The 27,045-nt window shown below is 50.8% G+C and overlaps 11 protein-coding genes across 11 annotated transcripts; 8 read left to right on the top strand and 3 right to left on the bottom strand.

Annotated features, from left to right (window-relative positions):
- Positions 1–254: 254 nt before the first annotated feature.
- CC84DRAFT_1213028 (uncharacterized protein) lies at positions 255–1,119 on the top strand (the record flags this gene model as incomplete). The annotated part of the gene is made up of 3 exons (XM_018182498.1): positions 255–308; positions 534–815; positions 874–1,119. 3 exons carry the CDS (start codon positions 255–257, stop codon positions 1,117–1,119), a joined length of 582 nt encoding a protein of 193 aa, XP_018039983.1.
- Positions 1,120–1,196: 77 nt separating this feature from the next.
- Positions 1,197–7,161, bottom strand: CC84DRAFT_1213027 (uncharacterized protein; the record flags this gene model as incomplete). The annotated part of the gene is made up of 2 exons (XM_018182497.1): positions 1,197–5,359; positions 6,375–7,161. 2 exons carry the CDS (start codon positions 7,159–7,161, stop codon positions 1,197–1,199), a joined length of 4,950 nt encoding a protein of 1,649 aa, XP_018039982.1.
- A 382-nt stretch (positions 7,162–7,543) lies between these two features.
- Positions 7,544–9,448, top strand: CC84DRAFT_1172163 (dihydroxy-acid/6-phosphogluconate dehydratase; the record flags this gene model as incomplete). The annotated part of the gene is made up of 3 exons (XM_018179962.1): positions 7,544–7,961; positions 8,011–8,222; positions 8,270–9,448. 3 exons carry the CDS (start codon positions 7,544–7,546, stop codon positions 9,446–9,448), a joined length of 1,809 nt encoding a protein of 602 aa, XP_018039981.1.
- Positions 9,449–9,512: 64 nt separating this feature from the next.
- On the bottom strand, positions 9,513–11,603 carry CC84DRAFT_1084983 (uncharacterized protein; the record flags this gene model as incomplete). Its single annotated transcript, XM_018174077.1, has 2 exons — positions 9,513–10,475; positions 10,524–11,603. Coding segments are annotated over 2 exons (2,043 nt in total), but the record flags the coding sequence as incomplete, so codon positions are not given.
- Positions 11,604–11,836: 233 nt separating this feature from the next.
- On the top strand, positions 11,837–13,147 carry CC84DRAFT_1160733 (malate dehydrogenase). Its single transcript, XM_018177570.1, has one exon. It carries the CDS (start codon positions 12,011–12,013, stop codon positions 13,088–13,090), a length of 1,080 nt encoding a protein of 359 aa, XP_018039979.1. The 5' UTR covers positions 11,837–12,010; the 3' UTR covers positions 13,091–13,147.
- Positions 13,148–13,367: 220 nt separating this feature from the next.
- On the top strand, positions 13,368–14,143 carry CC84DRAFT_1160732 (stress responsive A/B barrel domain-containing protein). Its single transcript, XM_018177569.1, has 3 exons — positions 13,368–13,475; positions 13,539–13,767; positions 13,821–14,143. The coding sequence occupies exons 1-3, from the start codon at positions 13,457–13,459 to the stop codon at positions 13,996–13,998; spliced, it is 426 nt and encodes a 141-aa protein (XP_018039978.1). The 5' UTR covers positions 13,368–13,456; the 3' UTR covers positions 13,999–14,143.
- Positions 14,144–14,719: 576 nt separating this feature from the next.
- Positions 14,720–15,262, top strand: CC84DRAFT_1213023 (uncharacterized protein; the record flags this gene model as incomplete). The annotated part of the gene is made up of 2 exons (XM_018182496.1): positions 14,720–15,102; positions 15,157–15,262. The coding sequence occupies 2 exons, from the start codon at positions 14,720–14,722 to the stop codon at positions 15,260–15,262; spliced, it is 489 nt and encodes a 162-aa protein (XP_018039977.1).
- Positions 15,263–17,997: 2,735 nt separating this feature from the next.
- On the top strand, positions 17,998–20,666 carry CC84DRAFT_1235297 (avenacinase; the record flags this gene model as incomplete). The annotated part of the gene is made up of 5 exons (XM_018183843.1): positions 17,998–18,103; positions 18,156–18,251; positions 18,304–18,501; positions 18,627–19,635; positions 19,689–20,666. 5 exons carry the CDS (start codon positions 17,998–18,000, stop codon positions 20,650–20,652), a joined length of 2,373 nt encoding a protein of 790 aa, XP_018039976.1. The 3' UTR covers positions 20,653–20,666.
- A 143-nt stretch (positions 20,667–20,809) lies between these two features.
- On the top strand, positions 20,810–23,986 carry CC84DRAFT_1213021 (uncharacterized protein; the record flags this gene model as incomplete). Its single annotated transcript, XM_018182495.1, has 4 exons — positions 20,810–20,827; positions 21,308–21,638; positions 21,691–23,436; positions 23,484–23,986. The coding sequence occupies 4 exons, from the start codon at positions 20,810–20,812 to the stop codon at positions 23,984–23,986; spliced, it is 2,598 nt and encodes an 865-aa protein (XP_018039975.1).
- A 75-nt stretch (positions 23,987–24,061) lies between these two features.
- CC84DRAFT_1137405 (putative L-PSP endoribonuclease family protein) lies at positions 24,062–24,711 on the bottom strand. The gene is made up of 2 exons (XM_018176147.1): positions 24,295–24,711; positions 24,062–24,240 (listed from the first exon to the last, which is right to left on the bottom strand). The coding sequence occupies exons 1-2, from the start codon at positions 24,616–24,618 to the stop codon at positions 24,151–24,153; spliced, it is 414 nt and encodes a 137-aa protein (XP_018039974.1). The 5' UTR covers positions 24,619–24,711; the 3' UTR covers positions 24,062–24,150.
- Positions 24,712–25,864: 1,153 nt separating this feature from the next.
- CC84DRAFT_1172157 (uncharacterized protein) lies at positions 25,865–26,910 on the top strand (the record flags this gene model as incomplete). Its single annotated transcript, XM_018179961.1, has 2 exons — positions 25,865–26,334; positions 26,421–26,910. The coding sequence occupies 2 exons, from the start codon at positions 25,865–25,867 to the stop codon at positions 26,908–26,910; spliced, it is 960 nt and encodes a 319-aa protein (XP_018039973.1).
- Positions 26,911–27,045: the final 135 nt, after the last annotated feature.

Here is a 27,045-nt window from a genome sequence, read left to right as displayed (position 1 = left end):
TGATCTGACAGCGCTGATCTTCTAATCAGATCTCATCAAGATTTGTTTTCGAAGGTAGCAAGGTGTACGAATTCATGCGGCCAGGTCCCTTGTACCGTTGCTGTGCGTCTTGAACCACGTCGAAGATAATGAAGCGCCTTCTCACTTTTTCACAGCACGTTTCGTCCACGACGACCACGAACACAATAACCACCACAATCTGTGGAAATGCCAAGTGTGCTGCAAAGCTTCAAATCTTCCATCATCTCTTCGGTATGCAGCTGCCTATCACTGACAAAATCCTCGACGACGACCGCGACAGTAACGACGTGGGTAACAACCTCAATTCCTAAATTACCTTAACGATTATTGTTACGCCAACGACAACTCTCACGCCTGAGCCTGTAACTTCAGCTCCGGTCTCTACCGCCACGGGGACGGTGACCAAGACGGTTCGTGTGGGGCAAGCCGCCGTACAATTGACTCAGCCCACTCCAATCATCCCAGTCAGCAATGGCCTCCCCACAGGCAACTATGACGACACCATAGGCTAGAAGATCCCCAACATTCCCTTCGAGGTTGGCCTATACGGCGTCACCAGTCGCACTTTAATCGTCGGCATCAACGGCTATGTCTCGCCCGGCTCTAGAGACTCAGGTGCCTATACCAATGGGTCGTTGCCTAACGATGGAGCTGATGTTCCTTCGTGGGTTCCGTACTGGTCGGACTTGTACATCTACAGCGGCACAGCTCAGGGTATCTACCAGCAGATCGACGGAGATGAGAATCATCGCACTCTTTCGATCGAGTTCTTTATGTCATTCTACGGAGCTTCAGTGAGTTTCTTTCTTAACGATGCTACATGTCTTCCTTTCATGCTTACTCACCTTTTAGTCTTCTTACACCCATTTCATGGTCACTCTCTTCGAAGAAGACATCGGGCGCGTGGTATTCAGCTACTTCCAGACAGCAAGTCAGAAACCCGGAGGCCAATCGAATTACGGCACCATTGGCGTGCAAAGACCTGCCACCGGCGAATACAACCAGTACTCTTTCAATGTGCAGCCTCGCGAAGGTCTGACGATTGAGTGGAGACCCTCCACCAACCAGTGGAGGGATGTCAGCACAGGTACTTGTTAGCACGCTCTTCCAGTCAACGGCTAGATTTAGAGCTGTAGATGAATGATATGATTATGAAGTTTGACCGCCGCTCCATCCTACTGGCTACCGACAAGACTTTCGTCGTCTGGCGCTCTTCGCCGTGAGCGGAATCCGCGATGCTTTGTCCTCGTGTGGGACGGAAAATCGCTCTCGTCTTTCTCTATGAACGTGTGTGACGACGCTGTTGAAGGAAAGCTGACAGCTGGCTTCACAAGGGCAGAGTCTCCATCTTCAACTCTGAGTCCTGCCACTGCCAAGTCCTCGTTCTTCATGTAGTTCTCTCGTTGCTCCTGTAGTAGTCCTGTCCATCGTCTGCGATAAGCAGTGGGATCGCTGCTTGGTCCAAGTGGTGGAAGCATAGGTATCAAATTGGTGCCTATGACAGGGAGATAATTGTTCCGTAACTCCTTGTAGACGGAGGCGAAGTAGTCCATGTTGAGGGCAAATATGATCAAGGGTATAGACACGCATAACGAGACGCCGAACAGAAGGCCTATTATGGTTTCCAAAGGCCAGTTGACTTCTCCGCTTTCCTCATTGTGAGGAAATGCGGCGATGCCGATCGCAAAGAAGGACGACATGAACGAAAGAGGGAGAAATACAATTGTAACGACGGTAAAAACAAGTACTGTGTTGCCTTGCTTTCCAGCGGCGACGGCAGTCTCGCGGGCCTCCTTTGCTTCCCATGCATTCGCGGCCTTTTGCTTGAGATCCATTAGTGTATTCAGCTTTCCCTGAATAGTCCTGGCCTGGCTGTCCAGTTTCGTGAAGTCGTTGATGTCGGCCTGGATCATATTGCTGACGACTGGTGTACCTAACAAGGCTTTCTCCTCTCCCACTGGCTGGATCATGTGGTCGACGAGTTTTCGTTGTATGTCCAAGACTGTGAGAATGATGTTGACTTCGTCGCGAATGTCCTTGACCTCTACGAGCAATTCAATTTCTGTCCCGATATCAAGCAGATCTGTTAGTAGCTTATTCTTTTTCTCGTTGTAGTACTTGTTTCCGTTGTCGAGCTGAAGAAGTTGATTAGACCCTTGCTGAAATACACGGAACAATTTGCTTTCTTTGTCGTCAATGGTACCGACGGAGTCCTCAAACATTTGATAGAAGCGAAGCCACTCCACATCTTGCATCCTGTCGAATATATTGCAGCAGGTTTCCATAATCCTTGAAACGAGATCTTCAGGCTTGCGAATGGGATCTCGCTTCCGACTGTTCGGATCCAGTACCCGTAGCCTGAGGTCGTCGAGAGTGCGGTGGGAAAGCTGACCGCTCCCGGTGCGATTCGGGAAACAAGACACCACGTATTGAAACCTGTTTCGTTCGGGTGAAGTTACCCTGACCCTGTCGCTGCTGCGGTTCCGTCGCCTTAGTAATTCCATCTCGTGCTCGCCAGGTGCAGCGGCCTCGCGGTTGTGCCCAATCCATAACCACAGCTGATCGACCATTAGGATGTTGTGCTTTGGTTCGGACTTTACTTTCTGGGCCCACCGAGACACAACTTGATCTATATCCCGCTCGTGCGTACTTTCAAGCATGTGGTAGTAGTATTGATCTAGGGTGCGGCGAACATGCAAAGCTGGTGGATTGTATAGATAAGCGTTGATCAGTGCTTTTTCTTCCTCTTCCAACTCATCGGGATCATCAGCTTCGAAAATGTCCGAGAAGTCGGAGTCCGAATCTTCTTCAAGGTAAGGATAGCTCTCCAGATCTTTCCCTTTCGGGACTTGCAACTGGGATCTTCTTTCAACAGTGCTCGCTCGACTGCTACCCTCCGTGAGTGCAGATAGCGTACTAGTCGCAAAAGGAAGCTCCGCGTTTCTTCTCTCTTGATATTTCGCATCCACTTCTTGGATGTGTGAAGTTCGCCTAGCCTGCCGAAGATTGGCCTCGTAACTCAGATAAGGCAAGAATAGCGATCTGGTATCGCCAAAGTTTACATGAGGAGTGATTGCGCGGTTTCGTAGCGATTCCGTGACTGAGCGTTTTGTGTCTTGCCAAATCGCTGGGTGGAGACGAAGCTTAGCAAACAAGTCTTCCAACCAGACCATGTTGTTTTCGGGAACATGGATCCACACACAAACTGGCGACTCTGCCTTGACAGCTTGTGGCCTCACTTGGTCAAGTATGTCCTCAAGAGTGCTTGTTCCATAGAGTAACGAGTCCACCGAGACGCTGACACTCCAATGTCTGTCGCTATTCCTGGTGGAATATATCTCCGTGACCGTAATTTGAGAGTTTTTGCAAGCCATTATAGCGTCTTGTGACGTAGGAGACTTCCCTGACCCGATCAGCTTGCTTGAAGGGCTTTGATCTGGTCCACTCATCAATTTGCTTTTCAACAGTTTGGAAATGTGTTTACGCGATTTCTGTTTTTCTGCTAGGTCCCTAGGAGTTCTCTTGCGTTGATTTTCGATTGAGATGTCTGCGCCGTTGTGGATGAGTGCCCTTACGATCGTCTCATTACCAGTCCGAACCGCATAATGGAGTGGAGTATTCGATAACTTGTCTCGCGGGTTCGGGTCGACATTTTTTCCGCCTAAAAGTCTGATCACAACCTTCTCGTGATTCAGACGGACGGCGACCTGCAACGCTGTTTGACTCCATCTATCCCGCAAATTAACGTTCGCTCCTCTTCGAATCATGGAGTGGATATCGTCGGCCCGACCCAAAGCTGCTGCATGAAGAAGCTTATGGGTTTGCAAGGCAGAGTGTATCAACGTCATCAAGTGTACAAAATCAGGATCCTGAGGTCCGGAGAACCTGAAACAGTTTGATGGTTCTTTGCCAATGGCTATTGTCCGCAGGGGCACACCGAGGACGTTACCAAGCGCATCTTCGACCTCGCCTCGAGCAAGTACCTGGAAAACGGGGAACCCGATCGAGACACACTGAGATCGCTTATGCTCACGCTGTGTCGCATTTGAAGACTCAGTGCGGGGATACTTGGAACACAGCCCACCATTCACAGCTTTACCAATATCTTGCGCAATGGAGCTCTTAGAAAGCTCAGTAAAAAGCTTGTCAGTAGACCTTGCCCCATAAAGATTAGCGAGTACCTGTATCTGAGAATCTGGAAAGGTCGTGCGACATGAGAAAAGGAAGACACCGGCTGTATCTGTCAATATATCGCTGGCGATTGGTGAAACATCTTGGTATTTTGCCAAGGCCTTAACGACGAACAGTCCCCCTAGGGTATGTCCTATGAAGATCATAGGGGCCCTTTTGTGCTCTCTACGATGTTGTTGAAGATGGTCGTACAATTGCTGTGCTGCAGCCTCAGGGTTAAGGCTGTTTGCTAGGTTCGGCTTGATGTCAAATCCCACTGTGGTGAGCCGCATACCTGGCACTTGCTCTCGCAGCATCTTTGTATCTGTCAATAAGTTTACGTGCTGACGTCGCGACCTATGCGGATCGACTGGTGAGGCCCAATGATTAGGCGTAGTGAACCCGATACCGTCTCTTTTTGGTTGCTTGTCAAGCTCTGTTCTTGCACGCTGGATCTTTCTAGTGGGCGACGTCTCTCGATCGGGAGGCTCAGGATGTTCATAATGATTGAACATTGCAATATCCGCATCCCGGTCTAGTTTGTCGCTCAAAGCAGAGTTGTACAAATAGACAACGACCACATCAACGATCGATCCTGTTGGACTGCCAGCTGCATATCGCACTTTTATTCTCCATCCATTCTTAGGATGGTACTCCTTTGTCGTCCAAGGTCTAGGGGTTGGACGGGGCTGAGAATCCTCCCCAGGCGGCTGAGTGTTGTGGGATGATTTTCGATCAGGTACAAGACTAATAGTGCTATGTCTCCGCTGACGCAACTTTGGTGTAGCTTGCGCTGGATCATCTATATCGCCTAGGAAAGTTGTTCTCGTATCGGCACGCGACGCTTTGTTAGGAGTAGATTTCTCGTCCAAAGAGATGCGCGATTCGAAAACCGCATCTGGTTCGCTGACAACGATCTGAGGTGCTGATGGATGTAGGGGGATGTCATCGTCCTCGAATCGAGCTTCGCTGGAAGTCGAGGCGTCTTCATCGACCAACAATTCCACTGGTGCAAAGAATTCCGCCTGAGAAACAGTGCATGCACGGTCGGTATATTTGCTTTCCCAGTGTTGCAGAAATTCTCGTGCATCAGGATGGAAAAAGTCATCCTCTGGCGCTGTTATGGAGATTATTGGTGGCACGGGAGGATCTGCCGCGCTCGCGGTGGCTAAATATCGATCAGCACAACCAAAGGGGCCTTGTGCGTGATGCATCGGAATCTTACACTCCTGACTCATCACGCCTGCATCGAATACAGGGGCAATACGGATGCGAGTGGTCGCGCGCAATGCGAAGGAGGTCACTTTAGGGTAACGAAGCGTCGCGAGGCGCGAATGTGACGAGGCAATGTGGGGGCCACTTCAGCCGCTCGCTACTGCGGGAGATCATCGCCTGCCTATACGACCACGAGTGGTCGGAAAATCTGCTTGTGACGTGTGACAGATTGTCTGCAAATGAGCTATACTCAATTTGTCCTCAAACTTTCAAAGGCACAAGCATTCGCGGTACGTATCGAGTGTTGGTAGGACTGGAGCCGAAAGATGCGAATTTATGGCAGGTATTGGGAGAAGCTACTCGCTTCAAAGTCATAATTCGGCATCTTGAGCAGTTGTCGTACTATACATCATGTTTAGTGTACGCCTGTCTGCCTGGAAGGTATACAAGTGTGTCTGGTGTACATCGAAATTTCGGAGGATAGAGATTCTCCGGGTAGCACATGCGTTTGAGCAATAAAAGGTCCCTCGCCATAAGCCGGTATATCTCTTCACATGAGAGACAGTGACGCAGCGATGCGCGCTCTTCTGTGCAGTGCTATCGTTACCTCCGCATCGCTGTTGCCTCGTATGAGTTTTGGTACCAGACCAGATGACTCAGCGTGAATTACGAGAGTCAGCCACCTCTACATGTTGGGCCAAGCCAGGAACGCTTGACGCCCCTAAAACACTTACCCCTTAAACAAACCTCCAGGGCTGGCATTGGACCCGATCAATTGGGCATGAAGAAGAGATGATCTGTGTGTCCGGTCGCAGCACATCAATGACCAAGATTGGGTCATCTGGTAGCAGCACTCCAAATGTCAAATTTACGCCCGTCTGAAGTATACCACCAAGCAATTGATGATGAATATCGATGCTCTTTGTTATCATTTGCAACGCTTCTGCACGGTCATGCCCTCCCAGTACTCGCCGTAATCCCTCCGTCAACAACGATCTTCTGCCCAGTAACATATCTGCTCTCATCACTGACCAAGAACAACGCCGCGTTTGCCACATCCCATGCATCTCCCATCCTGCCCATCGGCACCTGTCGATCTCTTCCTTCCTTGAATTCCTGATAGTCCCTCCCATACCGGTCCGCCAGACTCTTGGTGTACGGCGTATCCATCAACCCCGGAACCACGGTATTCAGCCGAACATTCTTATCGGCATACATGACCGCTGTAGCCTTGATAAACTGCAAGATCGCCGCTTTCGCAGTGTTGTAAGCGATCTGTGGCTTACCGATGTACCGCATGCCTGCGATGCTGGAGATGCAGACGATGGCGCCGCCGGTAGGTTGCGCTTCCATAACGGGTAAGACGTGGTGGCATGCTAGATACACGCTCTTCAAATTGATGTTTATTTGTGCGTCCCAGGTTTCTTCGTTCATTGTTGCAGGGTTCCCGGGTGCCGAAACACCGACGTTGCACAGGAGGATGTCGATGCGGCCATGTTTCTCTAGGCAAGCAGCTACGAGTGCTCTCACAGAGGAAGAATCCGTCGCGTCTGCAGTGACGATATCACAGACTCCACCTTCTTCGTGTATCGTTTGTGTTGTTTTCGTCGTGGATGCAAGGGTACGGTTCCCGCCGAATATCAGGGCGCCTTGTCGAGAGAAGAGAACTGCGCATGCAGCTCCGATGCCCCATCCTTCTGTTCCCGTTTGGCCGAGCCCGATGATAAGTGCGACTTTGCCCTTGAGGTCCAGCATAATGACAATCTGAGAATTTTTAGAAGCTGCCAAGGTTGTGTTTTCAATCGCGATTCACTTAAGGAATTTACTCGCTATCAATTTCTTCGGGAGGGCAACGTAAAGCTGGCCGGGTGATGTCAATATCTGTACCAGATGACATCTCAAGCTTGAGTCCGTACCCAGTTGCTGTGTCTGTCGAATCTGATCCTTTTCGGTAGCAACGGAATTGCCCCGACTGCCGCGTCCCCGCATGACGTTATGCCCTGTTAGGATTAGCAACTGATGTCGTTACCGCGGAGTATGTCCGTCCGGCTAACCCCACCAGGGTTCATCCTATAAGCATGTTGCACTCCACAGTACTTCAAAAGCAATCCGTCGCGATTTAAAACAAGTTCCAGTGATGGCAGAACAACAGAAGCACCCGAACGCTGACTACGATCTCAACACGCCCATTCCTAGCGATGCTCCAGGGCTCCGTCAAGGTCTGACATCATATGGGGACGCTCACTTCTCCCTCTTTCTTCGCAAAGTCTTCATCAAGGCCCTCGGTTATAGCGAGGATGCATTATCACGACCCATCATCGGTATTGTCAACACGTACTCCAGCTTCAACCCATGCCATGCAAACATCCCCCAGTTGATAGAAGCAACGAAAAGGGGCGTACAACTGAGCGGTGGTCTTGCCATCGACTTCCCGACCATCAGCTTACATGAGAGCTTTGCAAGCCCTACAAGTATGTTTTTGAGAAATTTGATGAGCATGGATACGGAAGAGATGGTTCGAGCGCAGCCGTGCGACGCGGTGATCCTGATTGGAGGTAAGATCTCATATGGAGCGAGTATGATTCACGTTGACCCGATATAAAGGCTGCGATAAAACGACACCCGCACAATTGATGGGCGGAATCTCAGCGAACAAACCCATTGTGCATCTGGTAACAGGACCGATGATGCCTGGGAGTCACCGTGGCGTTCGACTAGGAGCTTGTACCGATTGCAGAAACAATTGGGCCAGTTTCCGTGCCGGTACGATAGATTTGGAAGACATCTCGGCGATAAACGAGGAACTTGCGCCGACGGTAAGCCAATCAATGCTGCCATGCAATCGGAAATTGACTAGTCCCAGGCAGGTACGTGTGGTGTGATGGGAACGGCCAGCACAATGGCTTGCGTGCTCGTAGCCCTGGGAATGATGCCAATAAAAGGCGCCACAGCTCCTGCTGTCTCTTCAGCCAGATTAAGAATCGCTGAAGAGACCGGGAAGCTCGCAGTACAAGCAGCTGCGACGAAGCTTAAGCCGCAACAAGTTCTTTCCAGGGAATCATTCCTCAACGCGATCACGGTGCTCCAAGCAATAGGCGGTTCGACTAACGCGGTGGTTCACCTGATGGCAATAATCGGAAGACATCCTGATGTCGCAGGGACCATCAATCTCGACACATTCGACCAAATCGGCCGAAAAACTCCATTGCTGGTCGATCTAAAACCAAGCGGAGAAAACTACATGACGGATTTCCACAACAGCGGAGGTATGTTGGCTCTGTTGCACGAGCTCAAGCCCCTGTTGCACCTAAGTGCCAGAACTGTTTCTGGGAAGACACTTGGCGAGGAGATCGCTTCCACACCGTATATTCCGGTACCCCGAAACAGCCCAGTGAACTGTCTCCATCCGCTGGAGAGGCCACTCTATGATTCCTCGTCTCTCGTTGTGCTCACGGGTAACTTGGCACCTGGGGGTGCTGTGATGAAGGCTAGTGCGTCGAAAGATCGAAGACTGTTGCGCCACCAAGGAAAAGCTGTGGTGTTCGCGAACTCTGCAGATCTTGCGCAAAGAATCGATGACCCGGATTTAGAGGTTGATGCCAACAGCGTCTTGGTGCTTCAAAGTATCGGTCCTGTCGGCAATCCTGGCATGCCCGAAGCTGGATTGATCCCCATTCCACGCAAGCTCGGGGAGCAGGGTGTACAAGACATGCTCCGCCTTTCAGATGGAAGAATGAGTGGCACAGCTGGTGGAACCATTGTTTTGCACATCTCCCCGGAATCTGCAGATCCTGAATCCGTCTTGGGCATTGTGAGAAGTGGCGATGAGATCATATGCGACGTTGAGAGGAGACTTTTACAACTCGATGTTCCAGATGAAGAGATCAAGCGGAGGATCGAATCCAGGAAGAAGGAATACGACGCGATAGGTAAAGCGGCCCAACGGCATACCAGGGGTTATAGAGGATTGTACATGCGATCAGTCAACCAGGCAAGCCGAGGAGCAGATTTCGACTTTTTGACAGCCGCAGGACCCGAGTAACTTCAGTCTGGCCGATTTCGGTTCAGTGTAGTAGTGAAATTATACTTTAATTCAGAATCCAGAACTAGTCTTGCATATTGTTCATCTGCGGAACAAAGTCTTCAAATAAGCTATGCATAATATCATCAACATTTGTTATGTCGCCGAATGTGAACTGCTGGGGCGGATCTGCCCAGAATCTGTCTTCCAGACTCAAAGCCGAGGGAGTCGTATCTGCAAATGTGTTGGCGGAATTGAGTCCTTGGTAATAACCGCCCAGTGTTGTGTCCATAGCCGCTGGATCAGGAATACTTGGGTTTGGTGGAGCCTGTATTGTTTCGCTTCCGGAGCCATTGATACCGAGCTCATCAGTGTTGTTCGTTTTCAGATACTTCATCCATCTTATGGTAGATCTTCCCATGTCATCCAAGATTTGACGACTTCGCTTAGCCCCTGACCAATACTCGCCTGCTACACTTACGAGACTCAAGCTCAAGCTCAGGTTGGTCATCAGTTCGTCAAGCTCTGTGTTTCGAGCGAGTTCTGGCACTGCTCTGATACAGTACAGAGCAGTGATGGTGCTAAAGATGATGCCGTGCAAGACCATCCAGTCATGGACGAGCTGGTCTTGGCGATAGAGTCTGTCGTAGACATGAATTGCCCGCCACGCAAGACCATAACACTCTGTTAACGACTCAGGTGAAGGTTTCGGAATGGCAGGGCTGGGTCGTAAGAGTAGTATTCTCATAGAGTAGTAGCGAAGTTCGCATAGTGTGCGCACGTATGTATGGCGAGGATGGATTTGCGGAATAGATGAACCCCATTGATCAAGCTGTGCAAGCATACCCCGTTGCCACGCGTTGATGTCGGATATCGGCGGATAGGCGTACGAAGGGGCTTCGCGTACGATACTGTTGGCAACGTATTTGATCTCTGAATTAATTTTAGCCAACTTGAAGAGATGAATGGATAGAGCCATGTTGCCAGTTCCATAGACCTGCGAGCTTTCCAAGCCAGTCAGCATGTGATCCTCGATATCCTGAGGCAACTGGAAGAAGGATTAGCACAGGTGCAAAGGATGCAATTTCCCGCATACCCTGAGGTCACATGCTTCATCGCGCAGACCAATAGGACGTCCCATCATGGTTGCGATGGTTCTATCCAATGTGAAAATAGTCCAGAATACGCGAGTCCTCATCTCTTGATCCAATAGTGAGATTCCAGAAGACGTGGTGACGTCTCTCTGCAAACCCAGCTCTAGGACAGCGGCAATACAGTGGTAATTCAGATACCAGACGTTCAGTCTCATATACGGGCTGTGGATCGTAAAGATGAGTAACAATAGAATGCATTGTAGACCAGAGAAAGAATTCTGGACATTGAGCCGTTCAAGGTGCTGCAACGCAGAGAGGCAGTAAGATTCGCCGGGCACGTGAGACCTGACTCGGGAGGACAGTATGCTTGTGGCAATTGCGAGGACCATGTTCACTTGGAATGCAACCGAGGCATCGTTCTCAAGCGTCTGTGCATGCGAATCGTAAAGATAGTTCATGCCCTGCATGAAGGAAGGTTCATGGAGGATCGGGTACTGAGGATGCACTGTATCAAAGTAGATACGGGCGAGTTCATTCGCCTGAGCTTTTCCTGGCAGCGGCAAGGGCCCAGGGGTTGCGCAGACCAGTTGATCGATAAGTGATTGCGCTAGATTGGTGGAATTTCCGGCATTGTAGTCCACAGGCTCACGTCGGTCGTGTCTACGTGGAGAGTCGCCCAGCAGAAGGCGAGCGAGGAAGTAGCCGCTCGATGGGCCAAGATAGCGCTGATCTGCGGTACCTACAGAAATGAGACCAATCTCGTGGGCCCGCTGATCATTCTGAGCAACAGCTTGTAAAGGTAGAGCTGTCGTGTTGTCCACAGACACACTGCGATGGTCACCGTGACCCGACGGAATCACTGTCCGCTCCTCAGGCGGCTCGGAACCCTCAATGGGAGCTTCCACAGACAGGTCTACGTCAGGCAGTCTTTCCCGGATGATGGCTTCGAGCCATGTGACGCGCCTGCGCAGACGCGACACAGCTGGGTCATCTGGGACAGACCGGAGTCGCAGGCTCTCTCCGTCGGTACACTCTGCACCCGCCTTCCTGCAGTTGGTGCATGCTGGTAATTGCGCGTCACACTGGCCTCGCGTCAGCCACGTTCGCGTCTAGCGCATCACTTACGCGAATTTTGCGCCGCTGGCAGCGTGCACACGACAATCTCAAGCGTGGATTACGAAGCGAGTCTCGTCCGGCCATGCGAAACGGCAGTGAAGAGTCTGAAAGTGTCGACAAGGGTTGGAATGGAGGAGACGGGGAAGGTCCGAGATCTGAAAACCGCGGTAGCGCAAATGCTACGGGGAAACCCCGCTCCCGTCCGCCAACATCCTCACCACAGCAAAAACCCCTAGAGCAGCAGCTCGTTGAACACCCGTCACAGATTTAGGTACTCGCTATTAAAAGTCGTCTTGACATCTCATTCACGTTTCTTCGTGCCCCTTCACCTTTTGCTTAACGAAGATTCCCATTACCTAGAGCCCAACAGACCATGGCGCAAGCCACAGCAGAACAGAAGCAATATGTCGCCGCAGCAGACGCCAAAGCTTTTGTAGAAGCAGTATTGGTAGGAAACGGCGTAACTCCCGAAAATGCTGCCATAGTAGCACGCTGCCTCGTTGCAGCCGACCTGCGAGGCGTCGACACCCACGGCATGAACCGGATACCATCATATATGGAGCGGATAAGACAGGGTGTTCTGGACGGTCTTGCAACACCGGAGGTTACCCAAATCACTCCTGTGGTCTCGCGGGTAGATGCACACAACGGATTCGGCTTTCTGGCTGCAGACTCAGGCATGACCGCTGCCATCGAAGCTGCAAAAATATACGGTATCGGGATGACCAGCGTCATGCACTCGAATCATTTCGGCATGAGCGCCTGGATCGTACAAAAAGCTGTCGATGCTGGTATGATGAGTTTGGTCTTCACCAACTCCAGCCCTGCATTGCCACCTTGGGGTGGGAAAAGCAAGCTCATCGGCGTGTCGCCATTGGCATGTGGAGCACCCGGAAAAGACCACCCATTCATCCTCGATATGGCTCCATCTGTTGCAGCACGTGGAAAAATTTACAAAGCAAAGAGACGGGGCGAAAAGATCCCGCTAGACTGGGCCCTTGACAAGGACGGCAAACCTACCGACGACCCTGCAGCGGCTCTCGACGGAGGCGTAATGCTGCCCATGGGCGGTCCAAAGGGATCAGGATTGGCAATCATGATGGACGTTTTCTCTGGAGTGCTCTCTGGCTCCGCCTTTGCTGGTCACGTCACTGGTCCATACGACCCATCCAAACCATCTGACGTAGGGCATTTCCTGGTCGCTATCAAGCCCGATCTGTTCATGAGTCTGGAAGATTTCAAGGAGAGAATGCAGTATCTGTACGATAGAACAGTGGGTGCTGAAAAAGCTGCTGGGGTGGATCGCATCTACTTTCCGGGCGAGCTGGAACAGATAGAGCAGGAACGGAGGGAGAAGTCAGGCATTCCACTAGTACAGGCAGAGATAGATGCACTGAACGCAGAGGCACGCAAGGTGGGCGCAAAACCTCTGGTTGTCAACGGTTCGTCGTAGCGAAAGGGGCATTTGTACCCGTGTAGCCTCAGATAATATCACATCCATAACACTCTCTGCATTTATATTTCCAAACGTATGATCTAGAGAGTAACGCAATCGGCAAACCGGAATACTTTGTATCTGATTGTGCATCAGAAAGCTGACGGAGTATCACTTCAGCGATCCATGCAGCTGTCGCCATCGCGGACATTCTCCGCATCCCCCACGGACCAAGCTTCCCGCGGCAACGTTCACACTCTGTCGCTCTTCCCACTATATCTCAGGGTACACGCATTCATCCCATCTTAAAAATCTATCGCGCAGTGCGCCTCAAACAAGTTCTCACTTGTTTACATTTACCGCCTCTCCACGCACATATCAGCCATGACTGTGGTACATATTGGTAAGCATATTACCTTAAAGATCTTACAGACACCGGAGAAGTATCCTTGATAACACTGAACAGTGCTTTTTAAATTCCTCCCCAGTGTCTCCAAGGCCCACAAAGAGACCTTCGTCACTCAACTCAAGACTTTGAAGTCGCTCCCTTGCGTACTGAACGGACGTCTCGTCGTTGGCGGACCCTCAATAACCGACCCGATCGAGAGAAGTAAAGGATATGAGTTCTCTCTTGTCAGCTTCCACCGAGATAGGAAGGCACTAGAAGAATATCAGGCCAGTGATGAGCATCATCGGTAAGATCTTCATCTGATATCGAGAGTCAAGGAAGAGAATTGAGCATAATTAGGGTAACGAGCCAATATCTATGGCCTTTCAAGGAGGATGTGACGAGGTTCGACTTTGAGGTTGCTGCGGAGGATGAATACATGTGCGAGTCTATGGTAAAAGGTCTGGTTGGGGCCAGTGGATTGGCGACGCCGACCGAGGACGACAGCTGTACCGGGACAGGATTTCATAGCCGGTGAGACGAGCACGACTACGAAGTGTAGATGGAGATGAAGGGTAGATGGATGGGAGCGAAAAAGCCATATGCGATTAAACCCCAAACATGCATTACGTCAAAGAGCTCTCGCATCTTGCCAGGAGCTACGCAAGCCTCGGCATCGATATTGGCGCGCTGTTAGAACGCGGCGAGCATAGAGAAGCGTCCGCATGATATCAATATTGTAACCGTCCATTAATCGCCGGAGATCATGTAACCACACGTGACGTTGCAGCGCCCACCCTTTCTACCTCCCGACGCTTCCGCGCTTCGTCTCGGGCGGAGGGCGTCCGAGCTGTACCTGTTGTGTGTCAAGCGGAAATTCGGAACAATGCCAACGACACTACTTACACCGCGTAAATTTTATGATGTTATTTTGAGCAATATAAACAGCGGGGAGGTGGCCATGCAGGGCAGGCGGGTGGGGCTCGCCTAGGGTGGCGACCCTGCATTCGATGTTGTTCGGGCTGATCCCTCCCAAAGAAGTCGACCACGAGGCTTGGGCCTTGACCTATGACGTGCAACATGGATTCCAATATTGTACAACGCAAAGTCGGCCCTTTTCGTACGGCAATATAAACATCGCAGGATTTCAAGATGTGTTAATCACACAGTCGCAAACAAAGCAGTTCTCCTACAAATCAACAGCTTTTCACATAATCACCACCCATCGTCAACGGTTGAAAATTCTGGATATAATCACAATGGTCTCCTTCACGACTCTCCTCGCCCTTTCCGCCGGCGCGCTCTCGTCGCCCGTTGTACAACGTCAGATTGCCATCCCTGAGAACTGGAACTGGCACGTGTCTGGATGGGAAGCTGGCTGCGCGCGTTCGGGCTGCTACTACAACTTCAATGTCACTGTTCCTACCGTTGAGGGCCAAATTGCCGGCGTGAAGGCCTACTGCAACGGATACGAGAACGGATATTACAGGAAGGGCAACTGGTACGAGAACTGCCAGATCCTCGAAGGTGTGAACAACGGTGTCGCTGCCAAGCTCAGCGAAAGGCCCCCGGAGAGTGACACAGAGTCTACTTTGCCTCAAGAGATTCTAATCAGCTTCGTGTTGGCCGGATATGAGGACAGGTGAGTTGATAGGGACATTTAATATCAAGGACTTCCCTTACTGACCACCTCTAGGCCCGCGTACAACTTCACTGGATCGCACAAAACCATCTACAACCAATTTGCTGCCCCTCTGCAGGAGTTCGATGTTACGCCTACAACGGTGTTCGGTGTGGCGTAAGCCAGGGTTGATGCATGAAGGCAATCTCTGGGGAGATTAGGAAATGAACAATGTAATGTAATTAGCATCGCGACACATATAGAACCGTGCATTCCCCTTTCTTAATATTGCGCGTCGTTTGCATGATAGAAAATGAAGCTATCAAGAGACCTCTAGTCTGGCGTCCCCGGGTGGTAGTGATATAGATAGGGCTTTCAGTGTGATGTGTGCTCAGCCTTACCAATGACAAAGATACACATGACGTCATGTCTTGTTTTCCATCCGCAAGCCGATATAAATTCCTCCTTCTGCCGCATTCTCTTTTGTACACCCACTGATAGTGGAGAGGCTAATTGCTACAGATAGATATCCTCAACTCGTGAAGTAGAGCCCCTGCAAGTCATTCAGATGAACTGACAACGATGCAAACCACCCTACTGAACACTGCTGGCAACAGCGTTCGCACAAGACACTCTGGGGGATGCCTTCTACTCTACTCTTTGCTTGCCTAAGAAACATGATATGAACTTCTAGCATCATCTTTGTCATGATCTCATGGTCCCATTCCGCCGCCAGTACCCGCCTTCACAATCGCATCCAGTATGTTGTGGGTATAGTGCTTTGCTTTTTGTTTCTTGGTCAAGTGTTCCTTCTCATGGGTAAACGTCTCCTCCTTTGGTTCACCATTCTTGTTGTTCTCCTGTGAAGGCCCCGAGGGGTGCTTTGGCTGCTCCGGCAGGAGGTCCGTCTGTGAGGCAACAGTGGATGGAGTAGTCATTGCGAGTTAGGTCTACTGATAGCAGAAAGGTTAGCAATGTGTCCCTTGAGAGGTTAGATTGCCCTCTCTCGGCCTGAAATACGCATACACACCTTGTTTTGCTGACTGTTGGACAACGGGCTCAGAGGATTTTCGTTTGTAGTTCCTGGTTGCGATTCTGATGATGGCAGTCTTGAACTGTTCTGCAACTACGTTGTCATGATTGCAGTCTTGTCATATATTCGATAGCATGAGTGGCATGCGCCTTGCTAGCGAGTTCAAGGCTGAATGATTTGCTACCAGAGTGCTGCGCCATGTGCTGATCCCTACCAAATGTAGTCGTTCAGAACACTATAGGGGACGAGTATATGGATTGTTTACCGAATGCTGCAAAGATCGACATAAGAAGGATCGCAAAGCTCGTGTTCGTTCTGCATATGGCAGAATCAGTAGCCATCTACGTATGTTAGCAGCTACGGGCAGGTGTTCGCGCACCTCACGAACGTTAAGAATATAAAGATATGCGATTCGGTCGACAAGGTCGAAGTTTACAAAATCTTTACAACGAAGCATAACTCATGATCTCTCAAGAACTTATACTCACCTCGAGCATGTGCAAATTTCAGTCTTGCAGTACTTTGAGGTCCTCCTCTTGGTAACGCATAATCGTTAACGAATATGTAATCAATAGGCCTCTTCCCGAAGTGCATTTTCTAAATGGATAAAGTGCTCGAACCTGCCATCTATCATATAGCCCTCAACCTGTCGTCAACACAACGACCATTCGACCAAAATAACCTCAGATCGCGCATGCTTTTCAGAACTCGGTACATAACAGGTTCACAGTGCAATTAGACTTGCACATGCAGAAAGTAATCGGATGCGACCGCTCGCCCAACAGGAAGGCATGCTCGGCTGGAGTTGGGCCGAGACTTTGCGGATACAGAGTTCCGTCCGCTGTGCAAGACATCTAAGGGCGAGGGGTTGGTGCCGAGGACTAGATTCGGGATGCTAAAGCTGAGGTTAAAGGATATCGGCAGTCATCATGGACAATAATAGCTGGCTATTGCTCGGCTCCAATGAATACTTTGCAGTATGCAGTCCCCTAAGCTGTTCCGTGTAGTGAATTCTTGGAAGGTGTGGCGGGTAGCTAGCGCATCCGTCCCGTGTTGATGTAGCGCGAAGATTTCATGGCGCGCTAGCCAGAAGGCTTAATCTGAAGGCCTTCGTAACAATGTGTTGATCGAGAGTTTTCTTGGTCCCGTCCGCTGCGATCTCCATATCGAGCAGAGTCGAGATATCTCAAAGTGCGCCTATTGTGGTCCATCTCCACACTGTTGGAAGCTCAATCGACGGTCATGATGCCTGCGGAGACGTGATGCATGCAGGAGCCGAAGTTCTGCCATATTACCGCAAGCCAGCCGCCAACTTGGACAAGTTCCAACGATCTGGCTATGGAACTGACGTTTGTTTGGATGATTGGATGTGAAGACACGGAGTCGGCCGAGATGGGCAAGGGCGAGCGCCCATCTGGAGCTTCCCCACATCCCCGCACCTTGCACCCACAAAACACCAGACCTCTCTGAGGAATCACCGACCGCTACCACGTGAACTCCTACATGGGTCCATCGAGTCATTCTATGATGCTATGTACCAACACAGCCAGATGCTTGACTTCGGCGCTACGTAGCATATTCAACAACGCGTCGGGGGGGATGTTCTCCTCAACTGCCGGCCAGTGTGCCCGCTCACGATGTGGGCGACCATGCCCATAGTAGCGTGGTGAGCGTCTTTTGGCCCCGCAGACATGGCATCGAGGGGAAAATGTAACCTGTGCACCTGAACATCGCCTCGATGAGCCGATCCCTATTCCACTAGTGCCTCGCGGTCTCAGTCCGGGCTGGATTTGCGTCCCGAGTGGAGTTCTATCCGGGACATATATAATGGAGCAATAACATGGAGTCTGTGGCTACGCTGGCAAAAGCTCTTTTAATCAAAGATGTTGCACTCAGCACCACTATGGCTTGCTCTGGCTACCACAGCTTATGCTCAATTTGGCATTGAACACACGCAGTATGGGACTAGCCCACCAGTCTATCCTTCTCGTATGCTCTTTCCTTTCACATGATTGGCTGCTTGAATAACCTTCACCTACAGCAAACATCACCGGCACAGGATGGGAAGCGGCGCTAGAGAAGGCGAAGGCATTCGTGGCACAGTTGACGCTGGAAGAGAAGACCTTCATGGTAACAGGTGCGGATGGACCTGTTCTGTTCTATTTTGTTACTATTGCTGACTCTGGTAGGCTCTTCTGGTCCTTGCGTTGGCAACATTGCGCCAATTCCGCGGCTCAACTTCAGTGGTCTCTGCCTGCAAGACGGTCCGCTCGCAATTCGGCAAGCCGTGCTCGCAAGCGTCTTCCCTGCGGGAATCACAGCTGCTGCTTCGTGGGATCGAGATTTGGTCAAGCAGCGTGGCGTGCAGATGGCTGAAGAGTTCAAAGGTATGAAAGATCCGATTGGAGTGCCGTTCGCTGCCCGAGACTCGTCATATCACTATGAAACGCAACATACGGCATTTTCAACCATACGTCTGCTTTACAACAGCACCACTAACTTAGTATCATAGGCAAGGGCTCCCATGTCATACTTGGGCCGGTTGTAGGACCTCTAGGTCGTGAACCTTTCGGCGGCCGCAATTGGGAAGGTTTCTCACCTGACGCCTATCTCTCTGGAGTTCTTGTCGAAGAGACAGTACTTGGTATCCAGTCCACTGGAGTTCAAGCCTGCACCAAACATTATATTGGGAATGAGCAAGAGATACAGCGCAACCCGAGCACCGTTAACGGAACCGAGGTCGAAGCCATCTCATCTAACATCGATGACAAGACCATGCATGAAACCTACTTGTGGCCTTTCGCAAACGCGGTCAAGGCGGGAACAGCATCGCTCATGTGCAGCTACAATCGCATCAACGGTTCCTACGGTTGTCAGAACAGCAAAACCCTCAATGGACTACTCAAGGATGAGCTTGGTTTTCAAGGATACGTCATGTCCGATTGGGGGGCAGTCCATACAGGTTATGCCGGGATTGAAGCTGGACTGGACATGAACATGCCTGGAGGTATTAGCTTCACAGGCGGAGCGTCATCTTCGTTCTGGGGTGGCAACATCTCTACTGCTGTCACCAACGGTTCTCTGGCCATTGAACGTGTTGATGACATGATCCTTCGCGTGATGACTCCATACTACCACCTTGGGCAAGACGTTGGCTTCCCTGTTGTTGACGAGTCTACCGTGCCCCTCAGCTTCTTCTCAAGGGCGGACTGGAAATACAACTACACTCTAGGACCGATGGTTGATGTACGCGCTCAGCACTCAAAACTCATTCGTGAGCTAGGCGCAGCAGGCACTGTCCTTTTGAAGAATGTCAACAACACATTACCGTTAAAGGAGCCTAAGAATATTGGCGTCTTTGGGAATGATGCAGCGGATCTGACCAGCGGTCAATATTCTCTTTCAATATCGAGTGGACTTGCATCGGGCGACTACGATATCGGCACCCTCGCAGCTGGGGGAGGGTCCGGCACTGGACGCTTTACCTACATTATCCCACCGCTAGATGCGATCAAGACTCGGTATAGTCGGCTCTTGGGTTCAATCGTGTTATCTTTGCTGACTTGCGCTGCAGTGGCCAATCTTATGGCGCGCTCGTCCAGTACATTACAGACAACGTCGCGATCGCGGCAGGCGGCCTTAGCTCGCTTTCGCCCACACCACTGGACGCCTGCATTGTCTTTCTGAAATCATGGGCAAGCGAAGGCGACGACCGCACCACGCTCATCGCCGAATGGAACTCTACTGTTGTTGTGGAGGCAGTGGCTTCAAACTGCGCGAACACGATTGTTGTCCTGCATGGTGCTTCGCCGAACGTTCTGCCGTGGAAAGACAACGCCAACGTCACAGCAATCTTAGCTGCCCATTTTCCAGGTCAAGAAACAGGAAACTCAATTGTCGACGTGCTCTGGGGAGATGTCAATCCTTCCGGCCGCCTTCCTTACACGATTGCAAACAATGAGACAGATTACGATCTCAGGATCGTTAACAGCACTGAGCTTGTGGAGTCGACTAATCCCAATGCCTGGCAGGACGACTTCAAGGAGGGTAACGTTATCGACTACAAGGAGTTTGATGCCGCGAACAAGAGTGTAGCATATGAGTTCGGATTCGGACTCAGTTATACAACCTTTGAGCTTTCGGATCTCCAGATCAAGTCCGCCGTATCGAACCCGTCACGTGTTCCCAGCTCGTCAGCCAAGGTTATACCTGGTGGTAACGAAGAACTATGGCAGACGCTTGTTACCGTATGTGCGACTGTCAAGAACACGGGTGCCGTGAACGGTGCCGCTGTGCCCCAGCTGTATGTATCGTTCCCTTCGGAGGCAGGCGACAAGACTGTGCGAAGCCTTCGCGGGTTCGACAAGGTCATGTTGGCAGCGGGCGAGGCCGCCACGGTCGAGTTCCCACTCATGCGCCGTGACATAAGCTACTGGGACGTCACTGGGCAGACCTGGCGGCTGCCTTCAAGCTCCATCGGTGTGGATGTCGGATTCAGTTCCCGAGATCTGAAGCTCAACGGAGAGCTTACTGTGTAAGCGGACAGGCAGATAAGCATCCGCAACGCTCTATGATAATAGTAATGAGAATTTGAACTGTTACTGATGATACTACTGTTTTTTATCCTATCCATTCTTGCATCTCCGCAATAGAGCACCTTGTCCGGTGTGGGGCAGCGTCGGTGCGTTTGTCAAAATGTCCTCGAAGTGGCAGGTAAGTATGTGCGCATATTAGAGATGTCCGCCGCGGACTCCCACTTACACCATGTATCTGGTATTGTGTAGCTCGTAGACTTGCCACTATCGCTAGAATTGTAAGCTTGACCCATGTTTCACGGTTATGGGAGGCGATAGGCCAAGATTTTTGGTTGAGGTCGAACTGTGGTTGAGACCACAATATAGGAGTCTTCACCTTGACTTGGAACTCAAACGATGGCGACAGAGCACCTTACTGCCTAGTCGGTGCAGGACTCGCCCTTCATTTTTCGTTGCTTTCACTTGGCGCAGCAATCACCCAATCAACTGACGAAGAGCGAAGGTCATATCTATCTCTGCCGCTTTTCTTGCGACGTTTACCCACTGAGACTTACTCAACCTTTACTCTCTACTTTCGCGTGAACGCCATCTTAGTCTCGCACAACCACTACGCTCGCCGCGCAACACGCACACAAAACCGCTGACAACGATCAACTAGCTCTTCATAGCCACGGATATTGACATGGCGGAATTTTCTGCGGCGGGTGGCACCGTTCCGTCATGGATCTTGAATCAGGCCAACCCGAATTGCGACACGTGCGTCGAGTCGCTCACTCGCGCGCACTGGCGATTGCAGGAGAAGACGGAAATGAGGAGGAAGTACGAGAACCTAGAAGCGCATAATACCCGGATTGAGTTCAGCTATGTGAACCACGTGTCTCTGTCTGAGCGCACGATTGAGCGCCTCGAGAAAGCCTTGAAGGAAACCCTTGAGGCGAAGAAAGCGGAGCTGGAAAAGTCTACAGCGCTTGAGAAGCAGCACACAGACCGTAAGTTCTGAGCGCACACCGAGATTCAGACAGAATGTTTATGAAACTCCAGTGGCAAAGAAAGTCGAAGAGGCTCAGGCCAGGGTCCATGAGATAGTCGCGAAGAGCCGGGAAGAGTTCGAAAAAGAGAAAAGGAGCTTACTTGCACAGCTCTCTGACAAAATTAACGAGCTGAAAAGCGAGAAAGAACATAAAGGGCTCCTCTTGATGAAGGCCATGGAACAGAACGCCGAAATTGAGAAGGTTCGCGAGGAGAAGGCTCAACTCGAACGAACCATGTCGCACCTCCATGAAGAGATAGAGAATAAGCTTTGTGCTGAGGTCAAGGCCAAGGATCAGAAGATCGAGTGGCTAAAGCAGATCTTCAAAGAGCGCGAAGAGCAACATGAACATGAACGTAGGCAGGCCACAAAGGCCAGAAGTGACCTCATCAACAGGTTTCAGGCCCCAACGCCATCAAGAGTTGCGTCGCCTCTTCAGACGTCGAACAGGGACACTGGTTCAGTTTCAGCACGGAATTCTTTAAAACAAACTCCACAGGTCCAACAGCAGGCTTCTCAGAACGATTGTGGTAGAAATATCGAGAATTCGATCACCGCTTCGCAGAATGGCCTACCTGCCTCCCGTCGCAACAGCATCTCCACCAACATACCCCAACTTCCCTCCGCTACAACACCACTGCAGACCGGCCGAAGATACAAGAACGTTCTCACAATGACAACTCCATCTAATGGCCACCAGAATGAGGCTGAACAAAATACAACGCCAGGTTTGGGACATAACAGGAGTCAACATAGTGCTTCTGCATCAATCTCTACTCCCAGTACTCTGCAAACCGTGAATTTGCAGTTGGCTACTGGATTCAACACTCCACAAGATAATGCGAATCAGCACCAGCAGATGCTCCAGCAGTGGCTCGTGGGCAATTCTCTCAAGGAGGCTCAAGTCCGTTTCGCGTCTGGTCAGGCAACTGACCTGGATCTTGTACTACTAAGCGATGACCCAGGCTTACGATCATCGGCGATGCAGGAGCACTTCAACGCTACGATGAGTAGCATCCAAGGAATTGCTATTCAGAGGGAGATTCGCGAATCCATGCGACGTTTCCAGGCTCAAAAGCAGCAAAATGCAGTGAAGATGGACTTCACGACGCAATCCCAATATTCCCCTATAATGTCAAGCCCTGTCTGCAGTGAGGATCTACTTCCCAGCTTTAATCATCATGGAATTGTGTCAACGGGAACCCTACAGAATGACAGCCTTCAAAATGGTGCCACTTCTGTCATGCAGAGTCAGACACAAACGCAGGCGCTTCCTCCTCGACGCTCGCCACGACTTCAGAAGTCTCACCTAGCATATGCGTCACTCGACAGGCAAAATGCAGTTCGCATGCCAAACCCGACGCATCGAACACCAAAGCTCTTAATCCAAACGGAGGCTCTCCACGGTACGGACGCAATTCGACGTACCACAAATACAAACGTATCAACACCAGGTTTGCCGCATAAGCCAGGTCCCAACGATGAGTGGAACTCGCCAGTGATTCCTATGAATCAGTTCCAAGGAACTATGCCCACGTTCCAGCCGCCAAATCCAAACACGTTGCTCCAGCAGTCGGTCAATTCTGGCTCTAAGCATATCGATAATAGTCTCGAGACCTTGGGAGAGTCAAGCCGCTTCATGAACAACGAGAATGGCTTATCTCAGTCGAACGGCCAGGGGTCTCAACAGAGTGGTGACCGCCGTCCGCAGACTGTGATTGCTGGGGGGTGTTACCTTCCTCATATCGAACAGCATAGTATGTAAATTTTCCTCGAGCATGAAGTCGTAAGCTAAAGTGACCAGCGACCCAAGTGCATCCATCCTCCCAAAACCTGGCGCCCACTCGACCCTTATCCCGCGCCGCATCTTTATCTCCTTCGCGGTCTCCATATCGAGCTAACGTACGAGCCGGGACCCGAATTAGTCAACCAAAAGACATCCCCGACGGCGGACACCGTGGTGTGGTCTGCAAAAATTGTCACCACGAATGGTGGAATACGTGGTGCGACGAGGAGAAGAATGACACTTGCTACAACTACTGGAAGAACGGGGTCGACTGCGAGCGTCCTCACTGTCCAGGTTTCAAAAATTGCAAGAACCCAAATTGCAAGAACCCCAGGTGCAAGGCGGCTCATGAACGCGACGGCTTTGTGAATACGTTCGAGATAGAAAACAAGAGAGCAATGAAGCGGAAGAACAAGATGACTGACGATCACGATGAGCCACCACGAAAGAAGATGAAAGACCAAGGTGGCGATCTGGAATGGGAGGCGGGAGGCGTTCGCGAACCAAGCGGAGATCATTAACCGACTGCTATGGTGTTTTCTGAATTTCGGCATGACGACTCCCTGGATAACTTGGTGCCCATAAAGTAGATTTATCTTTGATTTTGACTCTTTGATGGAGTCTTCTTTTGTACCTCTTTAGTCCTCTAGTAATGTAGTAGCCCGAGATACATGAATAGGGTGCATCAGCCCACATGCTCCGTCGCCTCGATCTCGATGCGCATATCTCTGAACAATCCCTTTACCTCTAAAACGGTCACGATTGGCCCGTGGTTCTATGCAAGAGCATCAGCAAATACTCGCGGTCCAAACCACCTCGTAAGACTTACCGGACACCATTTCTTCAGGCTCGTAGTCAGGTGTTGTCCATACTCCGGCCAGCCGTCTTTTCCTCTCACATTAATATAGACCCGAACATTGTAGACGCGATCCCAGCCCTTTCCCCCAGCAGTTGTAAGCGCGAGTTGAACGTTTGAGAAAGCTTGCTCAACCTCATCTGACAGAGCGATGGGGAACTCTTCCGTCTCTGGGTCCCAGCCGCCCTGCCCGGAGATTTCGATGAAGTTCCCAACACGAACGGCCTGTGAGGCACCGAAGTCTTTTCGTGTACGGGTGCCGAAGTTGGGGTAGTCGAAGTATTGGAGGTGAGACATTTTGATGCTCAAGATGATGGAGTAGGCTGTGTTATGTCTTCGCTCCTATGAAACCATATAACGAATCTACATGGTAAGAACGGAAGCGTATTTCGGAAGACTTTTATATAAGCCCATCTCGGTCATTCTTCAGCACTGTGACAAAAGCCTCATGGTAGAAATCCACGATCATGGCAACGCGGAGCACTGAAGGCCTGTGGGAGAGCTGATTACAAAGAGTATGCCAGGCCTCAGCTGACTCCGCAAATTATTTAGTCAGGATGCCAGTGCGTCTCTTTGCTCTTTTGTACGTACGTACTCAAAGGTGAAAGTCGGGGTGGAGCCAGTTGGGGCGGAGCTCTTGGCAGACGGAGATAGGAGTGATGCGGCCTTGGCCGGGACTTTTGCACATCGAAATACATTTTGGCAATTCCTTCGCTGGAGCAGCTGCGAGTTTACTCTGCATGGTAGATGTTATGGGAGGATATCAACTCTTACCGCTTGTGGCGGCTATTACGTCATGACAGGATTGCCTCCTGTTGCAACTCCAGCTATCCATCCTAATGCGCCCATCGCAAATCACCTCCACAGAAGCCTGCAGCGATAAGAAATCGGGTCGAGAGCCAGCGAAGGCTCGTATACTTGCAGTGACGATCAGGGAGCGCCTTGCCATCCTATCTTCCCAATACCACTAGTCACTACCTATGCCATCGTACTTATAGCTTCAGAGTTTCGTGGCAACAGCTCGTCATCTTCTGATACGAGATGAAAGCGTCAAGGGAGCTAGCAACTCACCGACGAGGACATGCAGCCCTTTGAGATCTTCCTTAAAACTTCGCTTGAAGATTCCTCGGGACAGTGATAGCATGATCGACCTCGGAAGAATTTAAGATCACGGATCGCGACACCAATCTTGAGAATCTGTCCGCACACCATTCCACTTCTTCGATGCTGGACATCTCCTGGTGAACGTATTGTTTGTCAGACAGTCCCTGAAACCCCTGCTCTGAAACGAGGCGCACGAGACCAGGCACCAGTCCTGCGCCACAATCCTCCGAACATCATCCCTATTCAGCCACGACACATTAACAACCTTCTGTCCGCAACAGCAACAACGGCGTTCTCCTGTGACATGACCAATAAGAGGCAGGAGTTTCTACCGCCCTGGACTCCATTCTGCTGCTGTATATGCATTATCTGCACCATACCCTGAGCCCGGTATCAGCCCTCGCGATTTTGCAACAACTAGTGGTACCACCATAACCCGATGGATAGAACAACAAAAAAAGCAGAGCGTAAAGCTCGAAAGCCTGGTCCTCGGAGCGATCTCGTGGTTTTGGGAGCCCGGCCACAGCATGGCGGCCCAGCTTGGCTTCCTAGAAGGGATAGACCGATCACACCACCTTTAGGAATCAGTGAGTCTGACGGCAAAGAAGGTTGGAAGACTGTATCACAGACGGGTGCATTCTTCACGAAATTGCCTCTGGAGATAAGGAGGAGAATATACGATTTTGCGCTCGGCGAAGAGATGCTCAGAGTCGAAGTCGATGGCGCAGAGCTAGATATGTGGCGCTGCAACGGGTGGACGAAGAAGTTCTGGGCCGATGATGGAGGGTGGAAAAGGCAGCAAGGCCCCGGCTGGAAGTTTTTGAACTATCCCCCCGAGGAGCACAAGAAGGGGCGCAAAAGAAGATCGCGCAAGGCTGCCATCAATCTGTTGTGCACTTGTCGTCAGGTGTAAGTACTTCGACTGATGCAATGCAACTCTCTCGAGTGTTTGGCCGGACCACTGGTTGTTCTGATGACTGACTTGCATGGAATAGGTATCTAGAAGCCATCGGCTCGATCTACGAGTCCCAGACTTTCGTGCTGGCCATTGGTCCACACGAGGAGAGAGTTCATCAGCATGACAAACCAACGCTTCTGTATTTGCCGTACTTCATTCTCCCTCAGCGCCTCAATCAGTTACGTCGTCTTTATATCCACTGGAACCTGTCTCCGTCGACGTTGCACATTGGCATCGCAGACGAGACATTGGCCTGGTGGAAGGAGTGCTGGCACTTCCTTTCCACGCTGCAGGGCCTGAACGAGCTTCTGATAAGGTTTCAATGCAGAGACGGAGAGCACAGTCGCTGGGATTGGGCACCTCTGGAAGCGCAATTAGCAGACTACATAAAGAAAATCAGGGTGAAGAAGAGGTTTGTGGTGGTCTTGCCATTTCCAGAGAGTGCCATAGGCAACATGTATTTGGATGGCGAGGAATCGAGATGCGAGGTACGAGTCGCTGAGAGAGAACCTGAATCGGCGACATGAAAGTGATCTGCTGGAGGATGATGTTGTTCATGACTGTACGCACTGCGGAGCCATTTAGCGATACCATCGGAACGCTGTTAAGATATCGCACGGGGGAGGTCCTTAGGAGTAGTATGTTCCCGCCGTTTAGTTTTC

The sequence above is a fragment of the Paraphaeosphaeria sporulosa genome (genome assembly GCF_001642045.1).
Source record: "Paraphaeosphaeria sporulosa strain AP3s5-JAC2a unplaced genomic scaffold CC84scaffold_2, whole genome shotgun sequence".
Taxonomy (NCBI): Eukaryota; Fungi; Ascomycota; class Dothideomycetes; order Pleosporales; family Didymosphaeriaceae; genus Paraphaeosphaeria; species Paraphaeosphaeria sporulosa.
This window is presented reverse-complemented; position numbering and strand designations above follow the sequence as displayed.

Bases quoted from the DNA above. Each gene is read 5' to 3' on its own strand.
- CC84DRAFT_1160733 (XM_018177570.1), top strand. From the start codon at position 12,011: ATGGCGCAAGCCACAGCAGAACAGAAGCAATATGTCGCCGCAGCAGAC.
- CC84DRAFT_1160732 (XM_018177569.1), top strand. The intron at 13,768-13,820 runs GTAAGATCTTCA...GAGCATAATTAG, and splicing joins GCCAGTGATGAGCATCATCG to GGTAACGAGCCAATATCTAT.
- CC84DRAFT_1137405 (XM_018176147.1), bottom strand. From the start codon at position 24,618: ATGTCTCACCTCCAATACTTCGACTACCCCAACTTCGGCACCCGTACA. The intron at 24,241-24,294 runs GTAAGTCTTACG...GCTCTTGCATAG, and splicing joins GCCTGAAGAAATGGTGTCCG to AACCACGGGCCAATCGTGAC.